General features: G+C 32.1%; 1 protein-coding gene across 1 annotated transcript; it reads left to right on the top strand.

The window, feature by feature from the left end:
• The first annotated feature begins 294 nt into the window (after positions 1-294).
• On the top strand, positions 295-8,168 carry LOC119603356. The gene is made up of 2 exons (XM_037955363.1): positions 295-1,873; positions 6,371-8,168. The coding sequence occupies exons 1-2, from the start codon at positions 315-317 to the stop codon at positions 8,166-8,168; spliced, it is 3,357 nt and encodes a 1,118-aa protein (XP_037811291.1). The 5' UTR covers positions 295-314.
• The last annotated feature ends 10,690 nt before the right edge of the window (positions 8,169-18,858 follow it).

The following is an 18,858-nucleotide window of genomic DNA, read 5'->3' as shown; positions in this document are numbered from 1 at the left end:
ATTTGCTGGAACAAAGTGTTTAAAATAATTGTGTGCATTTTTGTGGTTCCTTATATGACGGAACGAGTAAAACTTTTATTAAGCTGAATTTGTGTGAAGTTATTTGCTGTCCTGCCGGAACAAATTTATTTTTTGTGAAATATTTGGAGTGTGTTGCTGTTTATTATTTGTGATTTGTGTGCCCTTTGAAAACGTTTGAGATTCGTAATGCAACGGTCGCCAGCTAGAAAAAGCACTCGTTTGCAGACGGCAACGAGCCAAAATGTGAAAAGTTCCACGCCTGCCGAACTGAAAGTTTAGCAAATGTGTCTCAAATGCCGTCGGTACAAAATGTCAGTTCTGTCGCCCCCGGAACAACAACAGCAACTAGTGCCTCCATAAGTGCCCCTAGAGAACCGACACCTGCCATATCAACGCATAACATTTTTAGTTCATCAATTGAAGAGCCCTTAAGTCTGCCGCCGTTGGTGCCCGGTCCTAATGCGAGAACCCAGCCACCACAAGCTATATCGTCTGATAATGAGAACCTGCAACGACAAATTGATATCCTGCAAGCCCAGTTGGCAAACGCTCAACGTGCTTTAAGAGCAAATCAAAATTTAAATATGCCAAGTGTTATTGGACAAAATGCGCCAGTAATTCAAAGTATGAGCAGTGGCCCTGAAGACATGGTTGATCGTCGGAATCCAACGCCATATTCCTATGGTAGTCAGTCAGACCAGTTGATGACATCTCAGCCTCTTTTTGTTTCCCCTGCTACAGTGTCCATGCCAGTACAACGCAAACTTTATGATCTGCCTGAATTTTGTGGTACTGCCGAGGACTGGCCAATGTTTTTGTCTGCCCTTGAACATTCGACAGCCGCATATTCGTACAATAATTTTGAAAATTGTTTGAGATTGCAGAAGGCTTTGAAAGGTGAAGCCAGAGAGTGTGTGAAGTCGTTGCTCATCCACCCAAATAATGTGCCAACAGTTATAGAGCAATTAAAGCTACAATATGGTCGCCCAGAGTTGCTTATTCGATGCCAGTTGCAACAGATGAAGGAAGTTCAGCCCATAGCAGAAAACGCGATCGATAAATTGGTGCCATATTCCATTAAGGTCAGAAATTTAGCAGCATTTTTGGAATCTGCCAATGGTCATCAACATTTGTCGAATCCAACTCTGATGGAGGAGTTAGTCCAGAAGCTTCCAATGAGTAAACGTTTGGATTGGGCCCAGTTTGCTTCAACTTTACCTCAGTTGCCGACTATTTCGGATTTTAGTACCTGGCTCCAGCGTGTTGCAAATTTGGTAAGAAGTGTGCAAATAAGTAGTTCAAGTGGCGGTAGATCTAGCAGTGATCCAAAAAGAAAAGTGGTTTTATATGCTTCTGATGGCCCAGAACGGCAGTTAAAATGTTTTTATTGTGTTGGCCCACATAAAATTTTTAATTGTAAGAAATTTATAGAATTGAGTGTGCCTAATAGATGGAGTGAAGTGAAGAGATTGAAGTTTTGTTTTTCGTGTCTCAGTGGTGGCCATTCATGTAAAGACTGTCGTCGGCGCAAGCAGTGTCCCATGGAAAAGTGCCAAAGAAATCACAATAAATTATTGCATGAAACTAAACCTAATGAACCAAGCGAACGATCCGTAAATGTGCAGCCAACAGAGAGATCTTCAACAGTCGAGCCAGTGCTTAGTTGTGTTTCCAGAGCTAGTGAAAAAAGTGATTTGTTGTTCAGAGTGCTCCCAGTGGTTCTTTATGGACCAAATTGTTCTATTGAAACTTATGCACTCCTAGATGAAGGTTCTTCGGTGACAATGATGGATAGCTCTTTAGTGAGGCAGCTTGGACTGCAAGGTCGACAAAGTCAATTGAATTTGAGTTGGTATGCACAGTGGGGCAGAATGGAAATTTTTTGGAAATAAATCTGGCATTTCTAAACGGCTGATCCGATCGGAATAAAATTTGGCGTGAGCGTAGCCAAGGAGTATTCGAGTTTAAGTTTTGAAGATGAACCCTGCAGATGCCCCAGGGACGGCGCTGTGGCGGCTCAAAGTAGGGTACCTACGACATGTAAAATTTTTAAACTCGTGCCATTTTTTTGTTTTTCACCCAAATACAAAGATTTTTATATTTTGTGAAAGCGCTCGACGAGATCTTGAAAAAACATGCTTGGACATACTACTTATCTCTTATAATATCCGAGTTATAGGCATTTAAAAATTTAGTGATACAAAATTTACCATACCTTGGTCCGCCTTTTTTTGAATACCGGGCGTAATTTTGGACCAAATGGACTCAATTTTTTCTTGTTAGTTAGACAACAAAATTTCCAATAATATACAAAAAATTTCAGATCAATATCGTTTACAGATCCAAAAATATACGTTTTTTAATTTAAAAATTCAAAAAATTTTAGATTTTTGGCGTTTTTTTGCCAAAAATGTGTCTTAACTCTTTTATTAATAAAATAAAATTTTTATTAAGAACATATAACAATTTTATAGTTTTCTAAAAGGTATCTTTACGCAGAACGCTTTGGAGTAAAAAACTTGTCCTATTTTTTGAAAATGTTGCCACTGCGTCCTTCCGAATATGACCTATTTTTATCAAAACTTCAACTTTGGGCGACATGTTCTAAAATCCCAAAGCTGGGATCAGAAAACTGAAAGCAGTTTTGGAAACCTCAATATGTTTTCTATTTACTCCAAAAGTATTTTCCCAGCCCTAAAAGAAATGTGGACCCTATGGGCAAAAAAGTAAAAAATCCCATTTTTGGGATTTTCATTCCTATTTTTGGGAATTGCGGGATGCCCTTTGACCTTTTCAATTTTTTTTTTTGCATATTCTTATTTGAAATGACAAATTTAACAAGCGTTGAAAATTTCATTGAGTTTTGCTCATAAATAAAGATTTTGTCATATATTACATATTTGTTTAATTTCTAAAACTATGATTTATATCAAAATTTTAATAGGATCGCAGATAGCTACAACAATTTAGTCCATATTTATCCCTTAATATCATTTTTTAGTTAGATATGGAAATTCTCGACCCTTTACAAAAATTTTCAAGCCAATATCTCAATTACATTCAAAAATATGTTCATTTAAATCTGTGTCCTTTAATTTCATATTTTTCATATTTTAGTATTAAGTATGACAGAACATACATTTGGTGTTGAATAAAATATTTGGACAATTTTTAAAAATTATTTAGTTAATTATTTTATTATAATATTGTATATAAAATAAAAAAAATTATAATTTTATTATGAGCCACGCACAACAACACCTAAATCACCCCACACAAATTACCTTTCCCGCCCACCGAAATATAAAACACAATTGAATACAATATCATCAGTTAGTATAATAGCTTTTTTTATTTGAACTGTTTATCTTAAACATAATACAATTAATTCTTACAACCTACTTATATAGTTAATTCCTAACACTACTTATTTTCTATAAAATAATCTGTCATATCGGTATACATATCCAGAAGGTAATATAAGTCCTTTAAATCTTCCTTGTTTTGAGATGATAGAGTTTCATAACAAATCCATCTTTTTCGCATAGTTGAAAGAACAGGATCAGAAGATAGAAGTAAACTATTAAAAATATCTTCATTCTGTGATTGCCTGGAGCATTTTCTTGAGCTGAATAGTTGAACATGCTTAAAATCTCGATTCCTCGCTTCCTGGGCTTCTTCCGTTAACTCTCCAAGTGGAAGAATATTTGATTCAATTATTATTTGACCATGACACAATACTTGTGTACTGTTGGTGTTAGTTCCCTCCATGGATACAGAGATACAAGTAATTTAGAAATTTCAGATGTGTATTCCCCAAATCGATTTTCATTAATTTTATGTTTACTATTCAGTGCCATTAAAATAGTTTTAACTCTTCGAAGCAACTCCTTGTCGATTCCAGTTATTTTTGAAGTAATTTCAAAATCACGAAAAAACCTTCTTGACGTATTACCGTCATTTGTACTACCGCAACTTGAAAGTGGTTTGTCGATGTTTAATCCCATCTGAACTTTAAATTCTTCTTGGATTCTGCTTTTTTCCGCAGCTCTCAGTTCTTTCAATTCTTCATTATTTTTTGTTGATTTAGTAGGATAGTTTGTTTTTTTTTTCCTGGATCGCCTTGTATGATGGTAATATATTGTGTCCTTTTTCATGCAGAGCTTTCCTTAATATTTGGTACTTATTTCGACTGAGACCCAGTTCCAACATAAGCGCTATTGCTTCCTCTTCAGTAAAATTTGATTATGATGTTGGAGTTGGTATACTTTCCACAATTCGCTTAAGTCGTTTTGGTGATGCATTAGGAAGAATAGTTGCAATATGTACGACATCCATATGTTGGTTTTCCTTTTTCAGCATTTCGTTAAATGTATCAGCAATTTCCTCATTTGAGATTGAAAAAAGTTTTTGTGTGACCCTCTTTTTTTTACCTTGAACATAAGTCTTCGTATGACTTGCAAGGCGCTCCTATTGAAGTGTTGTAAGTTGAGATTTCCGTAGTAGTTTCCATCCAACTACAAAATTTTAATCGAAATTTCTTTTGATTTCCATCCACAGACTTACTTTTTACATCAAAAAGTTTTAAAAAGTTTTCAATTTTTGATATGCCTGTTTTGTCTACTTTTCTACTATATGCAGTTTTTATATAATTTGAAATGTCTTCAATTCTTTCTGGCCCTTTTGAAGATATACTCCATAAAACGGAACACAACTCTTCGTACTTTAATGTAATCTTCATTGTAGATTTATTAAATATGGTACTTAAAATCTGAGAAGTTTACTTATATACCAATTCTTGTCATTTCCGATACAGGTATTCCAAAGTAAAAAATTACGAATTGTCTACCTATTAACATTTAGGACTATATTACTATAACCTGTAATTCAGTCATTGATATTTCTTATTAGTGAATGAATCGAAATTATCATTACCTGTATATTTTTACCTACATGATCATAAACGAAACAGAACGAAATGATCTGTCGAAAAAATTTAGGTAAAAAATAGTTATAAATTTTTGAAAATTTAAGCATAAGCATTATAAGGATAAGCAAACAAATAGAAAATAGGTAAATATAAGATTTAAATATGTGCTGTCATACTTAATACTAAAATATGAAAAAGATGAAATTAAAGGACACAGGTTTAACTGAACATATTTTTGAATGTAATTGAGATATTGGCTTGAAATTTAAATAACTAAAAAATGATATTAAGGGATAAATATGGACTAAATTATTGTAGCTATCTGCGATCCTATTAAAATTTTGATATAAATCATAGTTTTAGAAATTAAACAAATATGTAATATATGACAAAATCTTTATTTATGAGCAAAACTCAATGAAATTTTCAACGCTTGTTAAATTTGTCATTTCAAATAAGAATATGCAAAAAAAAAATTGAAAAGGTCAAAGGGCATCCCGCAATTCCCAAAAATAGGAATGAAAATCCCAAAAATGGGATTTTTTACTTTTTTGCCCATAGGGTCCACATTTCTTTCAGGGCTGGGAAAATACTTTTGGAGTAAATAGAAAACATATTGAGGTTTCCAAAACTGCTTTCAGTTTTCTGATCCCAGCTTTGGGATTTTAGAACATGTCGCCCAAAGTTGAAGTTTTGATAAAAAATAGGTCATATTCGGAAGGACGCAGTGGCAACATTTTCAAAAAATAGGACAAGTTTTTTACGCCAAAGCGTTTTGCGTAAAGATACCTTTTAGAAAACTATAAAATTGTTATATGTTCTTAATAAAAATTTTATTTTATTAATAAAAGAGTTAAGACACATTTTTGGCAAAAAAACGCCAAAAATCTAAAATTTTTTGAATTTTTAAATTAAAAAACGTATATTTTTGGATCTGTAAACGATATTATTTATCTGAAATTTTTTGTATATTATTGGAAATTTTGTTGTCTAACTAACAAGAAAAAATTGAGTCCATTTGGTCCAAAATTACGCCCGGTATTCAAAAAAAGGCGGACCAAGGTATGGTAAATTTTGTATCACTAAATTTTTAAATGCCTATAACTCGGATATTATAAGAGATAAGTAGTATGTCCAAGCATGTTTTTTCAAGATCTCGTCGAGCGCTTTCACAAAATATAAAAATCTTTGTATTTGGGTGAAAAACAAAAAAATGGCACGAGTTTAAAATTTTACATGTCGTAGGTACCCTACTTTGAGCCGCCACAGCGCCGTCCCTGGGGCATCTGCAGGGTTCATCTTCAAAACTTAAATACGAATACTCCTTGGCTACGCTCACGCCAAATTTTATCCCGATCGGATCAGCCGTTTAGAAATGCCAGATTTATTTCCAAAAAATTTCCATTCTGCCCCACTGTGGTATGGTGGTAAATCAGCACAAGAAGCTGTCATGGTGGTGGATCTTCATGTGAGCGGTGTTAATAAGAAGAGGAAATACGCATTGAAAAATGTGTATGGTGTCTCGAATTTGAAGTTGCCTAGTCAGAGCTTTAATGCGGATTTAGTAAAGAATTGTGGTGTTCCTTTATACTCCTATGAATGTGTGGCTCCAAAGGTACTGATTGGTTTAGATCATTGCCATTTAGGATTGCCCGATGAAATAGTCCCTTTGGAAGATGCTGGTCCATATGCTGCCAATACGCCTCTTGGATGGGTTGTTTTTGGAAACGTGAAAATAGGTCGCCCTGGAACACAAACTTGTTTGCTGACAACACAGTTGGATAATTTGAATAATTTGGTGGCAAGTTATTTTGAAACAGAAAATTTTGGTGTTAAGGCTCTACCGGTGATTGAGTCAAGAGATGATTTGCGTGCACGAGAGATATTGAGAAATTCGACGAAGAGGGTTCCCGGAAGATTTGAATCCAGACTACTATGGTGTAATGATGACGTAGTCCTGCCGGATAGCTATTCCATGGTACTTAATCGATTTTTTGGATTGGAAAGGAAAATGAAAAATAATGCGGATTTTGGTGTGGCCTATAAGAAAATAATAAGTGAATATTTGAAAAAAAATTATGTACGCAAATTATCATTGAGTGAAGTTGATACATTTCATCCGAGAACGTGGTACTTGCCCCACTTTGGTGTCGTTAACCCTAATAAGCCAGGGAAAATTCGTTTGGTGTTTGATGCGGCAGCAAAGGTGGAAGGTGTCTCATTGAATTCAAAGTTATTGAAAGGCCCTCAGCAGTACAAACCGTTGCCATCCGTTTTGTTTAATTTCAGAGTCGGTTCCGTAGCTGTATGCGGAGATATAAAGGAAATGTTTCATCAAGTTGTTGTTGCTGAAGAAGACAGGTGTTCGCAGAGGTTCTTGTGGCGAGATAATGAAAGTGGTCCACCGGAAGTGTATGAGATGCTTGTGATGACCTTTGGAGCTGCCTGTTCACCCTGTATTGCCCATTATGTGAAGGAAGCAAATGCAATGGAGTATCGGGATCGTTTCCCTAGAGCCGTGAAGTCAATTCTGGATCATCATTATGTAGATGACTTTGTAGACAGTTTTGTTAATCCGTCAAAAGCCATTGAAATTGCCGTACAAGTTCGTGAAATACATAAAGCTGCTGGGTTTGAAATGCGTAATTTTACATCGAATTCATCAGAGGTGGTTGTGGCTCTCGAAGGCAGTTTAAATCATCAGGTCAGTTTCTTAGGTGGCTTAAAGGAGTTGGACGGTTCAACTGAAAAGGTTCTTGGCATGCTTTGGGATCCAAAGGATGACGCGTTCAAATTTGTTTTGAAATTCCATCGTGTGAATTCGGACGTGATCAATGGTAAAAGTTGTCCCACAAAGCGTGAGTTGTTATGTGTCGTAATGTCCATTTTTGATCCAATTGGTTTTTTGTGCCATTTTATGATAACTGCCAAACTTTTGATGAGAGAAGTCTGGAGACATAGAGTACTTTGGGACGAGATGTTGCCCGTGTCATTACAAGCGATGTGGAATAATTGGCGCCAAGAGCTAAGAAATATTGTCCATGTAAAGGTTCCACGATGGTATTTTGGAAATGGTTTGCCCTTGGAGTTAGAGCTGCATGTTTTTGTTGATGCCAGTGAAGATGCCTTCGGTGCAGTGGCCTATTGGAGATATACAACATCTGATGGACAAATAGGAGTGTCGTTATATCTGCCAAGTCGAAATGTGCCCCATTGAAATGTATGACCATTCCCAGATTAGAACTACAAGCCGCCGTTTTGGGGACCCGATTGATGGACACTATAATTAAGGAACACGATCTCAATGTTTCTCGTCGAATCTGTTGGAGTGACTCTACAACTGTCATTAGCTGGATTGGTTCTGAAAGTAGGAGATATAAACCATTTGTTGCCCATCGAATTGCCGAAATACTTGATTCGACACGCCCATTGACTCACTTGCCTGTCAGCCCTGAAGACGAAGAACCATTGACGCCAAATCATTTCTTGTTGGGATCTACAAATACAGCTCAAACACCAGAAGGTATTGAAATAACAAAGCCAGTGGTACTGAAAAAGCAGTGGCGAATTGCTAGACAGCTACGAGATCATTTCTGGAAAAGATGGATTATTGAATATTTGCCCACACTTACAAGACGGTCCAAATGGTGTGAATATACCAAGCCTGTGGCTCCGGGTGATCTTGTACTAATTTGTGATCCAGCTGTTTCCCGTCGAGATTGGAAGAGAGGTCGTGTCATAAATGTGTTCCCTGGCAGTGATGGTGTAATACGGAGAGCTGATGTCCAAACAAGTAGTGGAATACTTAAACGCCCGGTTTCCAAACTAGCAGTCCTTGATTTGGATGGTGAATCGTTGCCGATCCACGGTGGTGGGAATGTCGCCTGATGGCTCATCAAATTATTATTTTTATTTTCATTTAATTTAAAATATTTTTGTTAATTTAAATATTTTTTTTGTGGGCTATCCTAATGTTGTTTAATTTTGTCTTATTTACCAAATTGTTAATGATACTTATTGTAAGATCATTGTTGTTGTTTAGTTCATTTGTCCGTTAGGATTTTTTTTTATATTGTTTTGCATTCCTTTTTGTTCTCATTTGTTTACGAACTAAACGCATTCTTTGTCCCTATATTCTACTGCAGTAGTTTCGTTCAGTTTATTTATTTGGAAATAAACTGTTGTAAAAATACATAGACAAAAGAATTTGTAGGCTCAGTATTAACTGACATTAATATTAAAGTTTAGTTTGTTGGGGATAAAGACTGCGGTAAGTCGCTTAAATTATTTATAAGTTTCTTTTGTAATAATTGTATTTTTTAATAGAAATAAACGGTTGCTCAAATATATGCATCATTAATTTCACATTTGTGGTTCATTTATTTGGGACTTGTTAAATTCGCTGTCCTCAACATAAAGGCTCAGGTCGCAGCCAGCGACAGTCAACAAATTGTCACAGAACGTCCATTTCAAAGGATTTATATGGACTTGTTGGGTCCATATCCCCGTACGAAAATGGGTAATTCGACAGTTTTTGTTGCCATTGACCACTTTACTAAATATATATATTTAAAGCCACTCAAAAAGACTACAAGTTCAGCTATTATCAAATTTCTTGAGGAATCCATTTTCCATCAATTCGGTGTTCCACAATTTGTCCACTCTGACAATGGGAAGCAGTTTGTCTCTTCACAAATGACAGATTTTCTTAAGGTATATGGTGTTACCCACATTAAGACTGCGCTATACTCACCACAGGCGAATGTTTCCGAAAGGACAAATCGCGAATTCCTACCCAAACTTCGTGTACTAATAAAATAGAAACAGGATAGGTGGGACATGCATGTTTCAAAAATATCAAGCATTTTAAGAAGTAATTACCATGACGCAATCAAATGTTCACCATATTTTTGTGTTTTCGGTTATAATATGATAAATCATGGTACCGCTTACCCAATTCTTCAAAAACTTAATAGCTTAAATGAACCTCAATCTAATTGTATTCCAAATGACTGTCGAATGTCAAATTTGCATGACAAGGTAAAGGAAAATTTATTAATAGCACATGAAAAAGCTTCAAAAAGGTATAATCTAAGGTGTAGAGATATAGATTACAAGCCAGGACAGGAAGTCTTGAGAAAAAGTTTCCTGCTATCAGATATGAAAAAGGGCATTAATGCAAAGTTACTACCTCCATATATTAAGTGTAAAATTAGAAAAAAAGTTGGATCTTCATATTATGAACTAGAAACTACTTCCGGGAAATATATTGGCATGTATCATGAAAAAGATATTAAACTCCTATAGAAAATATTTACAAAAAATTGCCCGGCAAATGATATACTCAGGGTGTGGTCGTGCCCCACAAAAAACTTCAAAAATCTGATTTTTCCTTATTTTCGTCCTAGGTGAACTAGGCCTACAAAGAAGGTTTTGTAACAGATTTTTATAAAAACTTTAATTTTGAAATCTAAACTGTAAACAGAGTATTGTCATAAGTAATATTCTAGACATTCGTTTTCTTATTCTTAACAGTCAATTACATCTAAAATTTTACTAAGAAATAACAACATTATTTATAAATTATAAATGTTTACACAAATCTCCAAAACTTAGGCTACAACTTTGTCATTTGAATAAGATATATATGTAAATATGTAAAAATATCTTATTAAGAAATTAATTTATGATTATAACTAGAACTATTTTATTAACATTATATTTATTTAACTTTCAATAAGTTATAAATACAATTTGTTATGGTATAACATAATTGTAATAGAATAACTTGCTTTACAACAGCAGAAAACTAATTAGCAACATTGAAGATTACCAATTACTGAATTAAATACCCAGTAATTAGGTAATTGCTTAATTAAGCTCAGCTAAGTGATAATGTTTAAGCTCGACTTCCTCTTTTTCTTTTTCGATACAATTCTTGGAGCATAAAGTTATATTGAACGGATACTTCATTGCATCGACTTTTTACCTCATGTAACTATAAGTGCTTGAATTCGGAAATAATTATAAGTGACAAATAAGAATGTAATTCACTGACTACAATTATAAAAAAATTGTAAAACAATTTTGCTATAAACTAATTCGATTGAACTGATTTTAAAACCTTAATAAACCCAATTGAATTGGTAAGATTTTATTACAAAATATAAAAAAAGAAAGAAAAATTATATTAAATTATATATAATTCCCAAAAAGAAAAAACATGTTTCTATTCAAATCTCGAGTTAAGACAAATTATAACTAAATGTTGAGAAAACTACGCAACTCATATTAAGAAGATGCATAAAACACATTGGGCTTAACACGTCAATATCTAACAGTTTATTCACCATCAATTTGTCAATATTTTACTAAGCATCCACATGATCCAGCTTTAAATATTCACCAAATTTAAATCGTGATGCCTAAATTCCGCAATAGCAGTTCCTTTCAAACTACACTATTTTTCCAAATTACAATATAAATTAATTGGAAATAATTTGGTTCTAGAATCTGCACTCAAACATTTTACTTCATTCTATAAATTTTACCATAACCTGCAATATAGTATGCTAATTAGTTGCCCACTGATATCTGTCAAAATAATCATCAAAACCTGATCTTTAAATTTGAGAAAGACAAAGTTTGTCGTCATCGAAGTTTAATTATAACTACAACAAAATAAGACAAAAGAGACAAGAGCAACAAATATTTATATCACTAATATGAGCTAAGTATAACAGTTTCAAAAATAAGTAAGTTTTTAAGAGAGTAAATGGAGCTTTTGTTCTATAATGTAATGTAAATTCTATAATGTAATTTTTAACTTTTAATTAACATAAAGAGAAAATGTTTAAATTTAACAGAACTCTAATTTTACATAATTGTGATGAAGAAATGTTTATAAACAAATTTAACAATTGTTTATCTACAGAATTTATAATTTGTAAATATGAAATAATACTAGTTCAATGTGAAATATTTATAAATGAATTTTGTAAAATTATTTCATATTGAACAATATTATCTAATGTAAAATAACAATATTATTACTTAATTAATAATTATGAAGTTATAGCATGTTAGAAAATTTGTTGTATATTATACCTACAACCTTGTTGTTATTATATTACTAATTCAATGTTTTCAAGTTGCAGTTCCCGAAATGCTTTGAGCTCAAACCATTAACCAAATCTGGAAAGGATTTATGAAAAGAGTAAACTTGACATCTGGTATAAAACACAAAGAACAAAGCAACAGAATCGTAAGTCATGATATGCAAAAAATTTTATTAACATGCGATCGTTTAATATTTAACATATAAATATGTATTCAATTTATTTAATAATTGTATTGGTTACAAATTTAAGAATTATTTAAAGTTTTGAATTTTTTTGGAATATTTTTATAAACAATTAAAATTAGATTTAAAGAACAGTTTATAATTGATTCATATGATAATGAAAATAAATAGATTTGAGTTGTCTAAAATGAAAAATATTGAGTAGAGATTACATTTATTTGGGAATGCTGTTTGTTAAACTTTTGATACAGATTTAGATGTACGATTAAACTATAGGGGAAGATACTAAAACATAAACATTTCGAACACTGTAGTATCTTAGTAGTAAGAGGGTGGGTAACCTTAATTAAAAGTGTTCTAGGTGAAATCAACTACCACCTCTAATTATACAATATTTTACGTATCCTGTTAGACAAACAATAGCCCGGTTTTGTTGTAAAGTTTAGATATCCTGGTAGAGTAGAGCCTTGGAAAGAATATTTCTCTTTTTGTTTATGTAGAGCATGAAGGTCTAGTATGTTCAAGAATCCTCCCCAATCCGGCGAGCTCAGCCCATTCAACTTTCCAAGCAACGAACATACTGATCTTGGTAAATGACAATATTGAAAGCTCTCATGTTTTAAAAATTTGCTACATATAGCACGACGAACTAGTCGACAACAATTCGTTGCGTAAATTCGTCGAATGGAACACAATCAAATTATTCGTACTGTGTGTTTGTTCGAAATTGGAAAAAATAAGAAAAAGGAACAAAAATTATATTTTTGTGAACCTCCACGATTTTGAGATAATTTTAACAGCTTTAAAATTTATTCGAACATTATTTCGAAATTAGAAAATATAAGAAATTGGCCTCGAAAATAGCTAAAACTATATTTTTGTGAATATCCCCAATTTTGAGATTATTTTAACAGCTTCAAAATTTTTTCGAACATTACTTCGAATTTTCGAACTTAATTTTAAATATTCCAACATAGCATTGTGTTGTCATCAAGTGTACTCCAGACTGCCAATTTTCAGAGAATTCGGGCCACGAGAACTGGTTTTAATGGCTTTAAAAATTTTTCGAACTTAAGTTCGAATTTTCGAAAATTTTATTTTTAGTTTTTATGACCCAGAGTTTATTTTAAGACCATACAAAATTTTTCGAACATAACCTCGAATATTCGAATATAATTTCGAATATTCGAACATAATATTGTATTGTCATTAGCTGTAATCACAACCGGCAAATTTCAGCAAATTCGGGCTACCGGAATTGGTCTTAAAACAATTTTCCCTAATTAATTCGTCGTTCGTCTGCGTAAGAAATAGAAATATCGCATAGTTCGTTACATACGACGAATTTCGGCATACGCAATGATTGTGTACTTTTTCATATACCCAAGTGTGTTCTATTTCTGACGACGAATATTTGTTCCGAAAAATTCTTCGTTCGTCCCAATTGTTCGTATACTATATCATTGCAATTTTTGGTACAGAGTAATTTTCTTAGTATATTGTATTTTCCCTATTCCTGCAAATAATTTTGACAGTTTTCAAGCTACGCCAGTTTTGCATATCTCATTTTAATCCACAAGAAACGCACTTTCTTTTGACATATCGCTTATTCAAAAATCTTAAGTTCTTAAAATTGGGATAACATTGCAATTTTTGGTACAGAGTAAATTTCTTAGTATATTGTATTTTCCCTATTCCTGCAAATAATTTGAACAGATTTCAAGCTAAGACTGTTTTGTATACCTCGTTTTAATCCATAAGAAACGCAATTTCTTTTGACATATCGCTTATTCAAATAATCTGAGTTCTTGAAATTGGTAAAATTGGGATATCATTGCAATTTTTGGTACAGAGTAAATTTCTTAGTATATTGTATTTTCCCTATTCCTGCAAATAACTTTGACAGTTTTCAAGCTACGACAGTTTTGTATACCTCATTTTAATCCATAATAAACGCACTTTCTTTTGACATATCGCTTATTCATAAATCTTTAGTTCTTAAAATTGGGATATCATTGCAATTTTTGGTACAGAGTAAATTTCTTAGTATATTGTATTTTCCCTATTCCTGCAAATAATTTGAACAGTTTTCAAGCTAAGACAGTTTTGTATACCTCGTTTTAATCCATAAGAAACGAACTTTCTTTTGACATATCGCTTATTCAGAAAATTTGAGTTCTTAAAATTGGTGAAATTGGGATATGATTAAATTTTTTGGTACAGAGTAAATTTCTTAGTATATTGTATTTTCCCTATTCCTGCAAATAACTTTGACAGTTTTCAAGTTACGACAGTTTTGTATACCTCATTTTAATCCATAATAAACGCACTTTCTTTTGACATATCGCTTATTCATAAATCTTTAGTTCTTAAAATTGGGATATCATTGCAATTTTTGGTACAGAGTAAATTTCTTAGTATATTGTATTTTCCCTATTCCTGCAAATAATTTGAACAGTTTTCAAGCTACGACAGTTTTGTATACCTCATTTTAATCCATAAGAAACGCACTTTCTTTTGACATATCGTTTATTCAAAAATCTTAAGTTCTTAAAGTTGGAAAAATTGCGTCATCATTGCAATCTTTGGTACAGAGTAAATTTCTTAGTATATTGAATTTTCCCTATTCCTGCAAATAACATTGCAATCTTTGGTACAGAGTAAATTTCTTAGTACATTGAATTTTCCCTATTCCTGCAAATAACTTTGACAGTTTTCAAGCTACGACAGTTTTGTATACCTCATTTTAATCTATAAGAAACGCACTTTCTTTTGACATATCGCTTATTCATAAATCTGTAGTTCTTAAAATTGGTAAAATTGGGATATCATTGCAATTTTTGGTACAGAGTAAATTTCTTAGTATATTGTATTTTCCCTATTCCTGCAAACAACTTTGAGAGATTTCAAGCTACGACAGTTTTGTATACCTCATTTTAATCCATCAGAAACGCACTTTCTTTTGACGTATGGCTTATTCAAAAATCTTAAGTTCTTAAAGTTGGAAAAATTGGGATATCATTGCAATTTTTGGTACAGAGTAAATTTCTTAGTATATTGTATTTTCCCTATTCCTGCAAACATCTTTGAGAGTTTTCAAGCTACGACAGTTTTGTATACCTCATTTTAATCCATCAGAAACGCACTTTCTTTTGACATATCGCTTATTCAAAAATCTTAAGTTCTTAAAGTTGGTAAAATTGGGATATCATTGCATTTTTAGTACAGAGTAAATTTCTTGGTATATTGTATTTTCCCTATTCCTGCAAACAACTTTGACAGTTTTCAAGCAACGACAGTTTTGTATACCTCATTTTAATCCATAAGAAACGCACTTTCTTTTGACGTATCGCTTATTCAAAAATCTTAAGTTCTTAAAGTTGGAAAAATTGGGTCATCATTGCAATTTTTGGTACAGAGTAAATTTCTTAGTATATTGTATTTTCCCTATTCCTCCAAATAACTTTGACAGTTTTCAAGCTGCGACAGCTTTATATACCTCATTTTAATCCATAAGAAACGCACTTTCTTTTAACATATCGCTTATTCAAAAATCTTAAGTTCTTAAAATTAGTAAAATTGGAATATCATTGCAATTTTAAAATTTTTGGTATATTTATATTGGTTAATTTAGTATATTGTATATTCCCTATTCCTGCAAACAACTTTGACAGTTTTCAAGCTACGACAGTTTTGTATACATCATTTTAATCCATAAGAAACGCACTTTCTTCTCACATATCGCTTAGTCAAAAATCTTAAGTTCTTAAAGTTGGAAAATTTGGGATATCATTGCAATTTTTGGTACAGAGTAAATTTCTTAGTATATTGTATTTTCCCTATTCCTGCAAACAACTTTGACAGTTTTCAAGCCAAGACAGTTTTGTATACCTCATTTTAATCCATAATAAACGCAGTTTCTTTTGACATATCGCTTATTCAAAAAATTTGAGTTCTTAAAATTGGTAAAATTGGGATATGATTAAAATTTTTGGTACAGAGTAAATTTCTTAGTATATTGTATTTTCCCTATTCCTGCAAATAACTTTGACAGTTTTCAAGCTACGACAGTTTGTATACCTCATTTTAGTCCATAATAAACGCCCTTTCTTTTGACATATCGCTTATTCAAAAAATTTGAGTTCTTAAAATTGGTAAAATTGGGATATGATTAAAATTTTTGGTACAGAGTAAATTTCTTAGTATATTGTATTTTCCCTATTCCTGCAAATAACTTTGACAGTTTTCAATCTACGACAGTTTTGTATACCTCATTTTAACCCATAAAAAACGCACTTTCTTTTGACATATCACTTATTCAAAAATCTTAAGTTCTTAAAGTTTTAAAAATTAGGTTATCAATGCAATTATTGGTACAGAGTAAATTTTTTAGTATATTGTATTTTCCCTATTCCTACAAATAACTTTGACAGTTTTCAAGCTACGACAGTTTTGTATACCTCATTTTAATCCATAAGAAACGCACTTTCTTTAGACATATCGCTTATTCAAAAATCTTAAGTTCTTAAAGTTGGTAAAATTGGGATGTCATTGCAATTTTAAAATTTTTGGTACAGAGTAAATTTCTTAGTATATTGTATTTTCCCTATTCCTGAAAATAACTTTGACAGTTTTCAAGCTACGACAGTTTTGTATACCTCATTTTAATCCATCAGAAACGCACTTTCTTTTGACATATCGCTTATTCAAAAATCTTAAGTTCTTAAAGTTGGTAAAATTGGGATATCATTGCAATTTTAGTACAGAGTAAATTTCTTAGTATATTGTATTTGCCCTATTCCTGCAAATAACTTTGGCAGTTTTTCAAGCTACGACAGTTTTGTATACCTCATTTTAATCCATAAGAAACGCACTTTCTTTTGACATCTCGCTTATTCAAAAATCCTAAGTTCTTAAAGTTGGAAAAATTGGGATATCATTGCAATTTTTGGTACAGAGTAAATTTTTAGTATATTGTATTTTCCCTATTCCTGCAAATAACTTTGATAGTTTTCAAGCTACGACAGTTTTGTATGCCTCATTTTAATCCATAAGGAATGCACTTTATTTTGACATCTCGCTTATTCAAAAATCTTAAGTTCTTAAAATTGGTAAAATTGGGATATCATTTTTGGTACAGAGTAAATTTCTTAGCATATTGTATTTTCCCTATTCCTGCAAATTACTTTGACAGTTTTCAAGCTACGACAGTTTTGTATACCTCATTTTAATCCATAAGAAGCGCACTTTGTTTTGACATATCGCTTATTCAAAAATCTTAAGTTCTTAAAGTTGGTAAAATTGGGATATCATTGCAATTTTTGGTACAGAGTAAATTTCTTAGTATATTGTATTTTCCCTATTCCTGCAAATAACTTTGACAGTTTTCAAGCTACGACAGTTTTGTATACCTCATTTTAATCCATAAGAAACGCACTTTCTTTTAACATATCGCATATTCAAAAATCTTAAGTTCTTAAAATTAGTAAAATTGGAATATCATTGCAATTTTAAAATTTTTGGTACAGAGTAAATTTCTTAGTATATTGTATATTCCCTATTCCTGCAAACAACTTTGACAGTTTTCAAGCTACGACAGTTTTGTATACCTCATTTTAATCCATAAGAAACGCACTTTCTTTTCACATATCGCTTATTCAAAAATCTTAAGTTCTTAAAGTTTTAAAAATTAGGTTATCAATGCAATTATTGGTACAGAGTAAATTTTTTAGTATATTGTATTTTCCCTATTCCTTCAAATAACTTTGACAGTTTTCAAGCTACGACAGTTTTGTATACCTCATTTTAATCCATAAGAAACGCACTTTCTTTTGACATATCGCTTATTCAAAAATCTTAAGTTCTTAAAGTTGGTAAAATTGGGATGTCATTGCAATTTTAAAATTTTTGTACAGAGTAAATTTCTTAGTATATTGTATTTTCCCTATTCCTGAAAATAACTTTGACAGTTTTCAAGCTACGACAGTTTTGTATACCTCATTTTAATCCATCAGAAACGCACTTTCTTTTGACATATCGCTTATTCAAAAATCTTAAGTTCTTAAAGTTGGTAAAATTGGGATATCATTGCAATTTTTAGTACAGAGTAAATTTCTTAGTATATTGTATTTTCCCTATTCCTGCAAATAACTTTGGCAGTTTTCAAGCTACGACAGTTTTGTATACCCCAAATTTTCCAACTTTAAGAACTTAAGATTTTTGAATAAGCGATATGTGAAAAGAAAGTGCGTTTCTTTTGACATATCCCTTATTCAAAAATCTTAAGTTCTTAAAGTTGGAAAAATTGGGATATCATTGCAATTTTTGGTACAGAGTAAATTTTTTAGTATATTGTATTTTCCCTATTCCTGCAAATAACTTTGATAAGGAATGCACTTTATTTGACATCTCGCTTATTCAAAAATCTTAAGTTCTTAAAATTGGTAAAATTGGGATATCATTTTTGGTACAGAGTAAATTTCTTAGTATATTGTATTTTCCCTATTCCTACAAATAACTTTGATAGTTTTCAAGCTGCGACAGTTTTGTATACCTCATTTTAATCCATAAGAAATGCACTTTCTTTTAACATCTCGCTTATTCA

This window comes from Lucilia sericata, unplaced genomic scaffold (assembly GCF_015586225.1).
Source record: "Lucilia sericata isolate MDLA Ls3-8-SP2 unplaced genomic scaffold, ASM1558622v1 Contig000296F_arrow, whole genome shotgun sequence".
NCBI classification, from domain to species: domain Eukaryota; kingdom Metazoa; phylum Arthropoda; class Insecta; order Diptera; family Calliphoridae; genus Lucilia; species Lucilia sericata.
Note: the sequence above shows the minus strand (reverse complement) of the source record. Positions and strands in the feature narration are given on the sequence as shown.

Excerpts from the sequence above, each read along its gene's own strand:
- LOC119603356 (XM_037955363.1), top strand. The coding sequence starts at position 315 with ATGCCGTCGGTACAAAATGTCAGTTCTGTCGCCCCCGGAACAACAACA. Across the intron at positions 1,874-6,370 it reads AGTCAATTGAATTTGAGTTG|GTATGGTGGTAAATCAGCAC; the intron begins GTATGCACAGTG and ends TGCCCCACTGTG.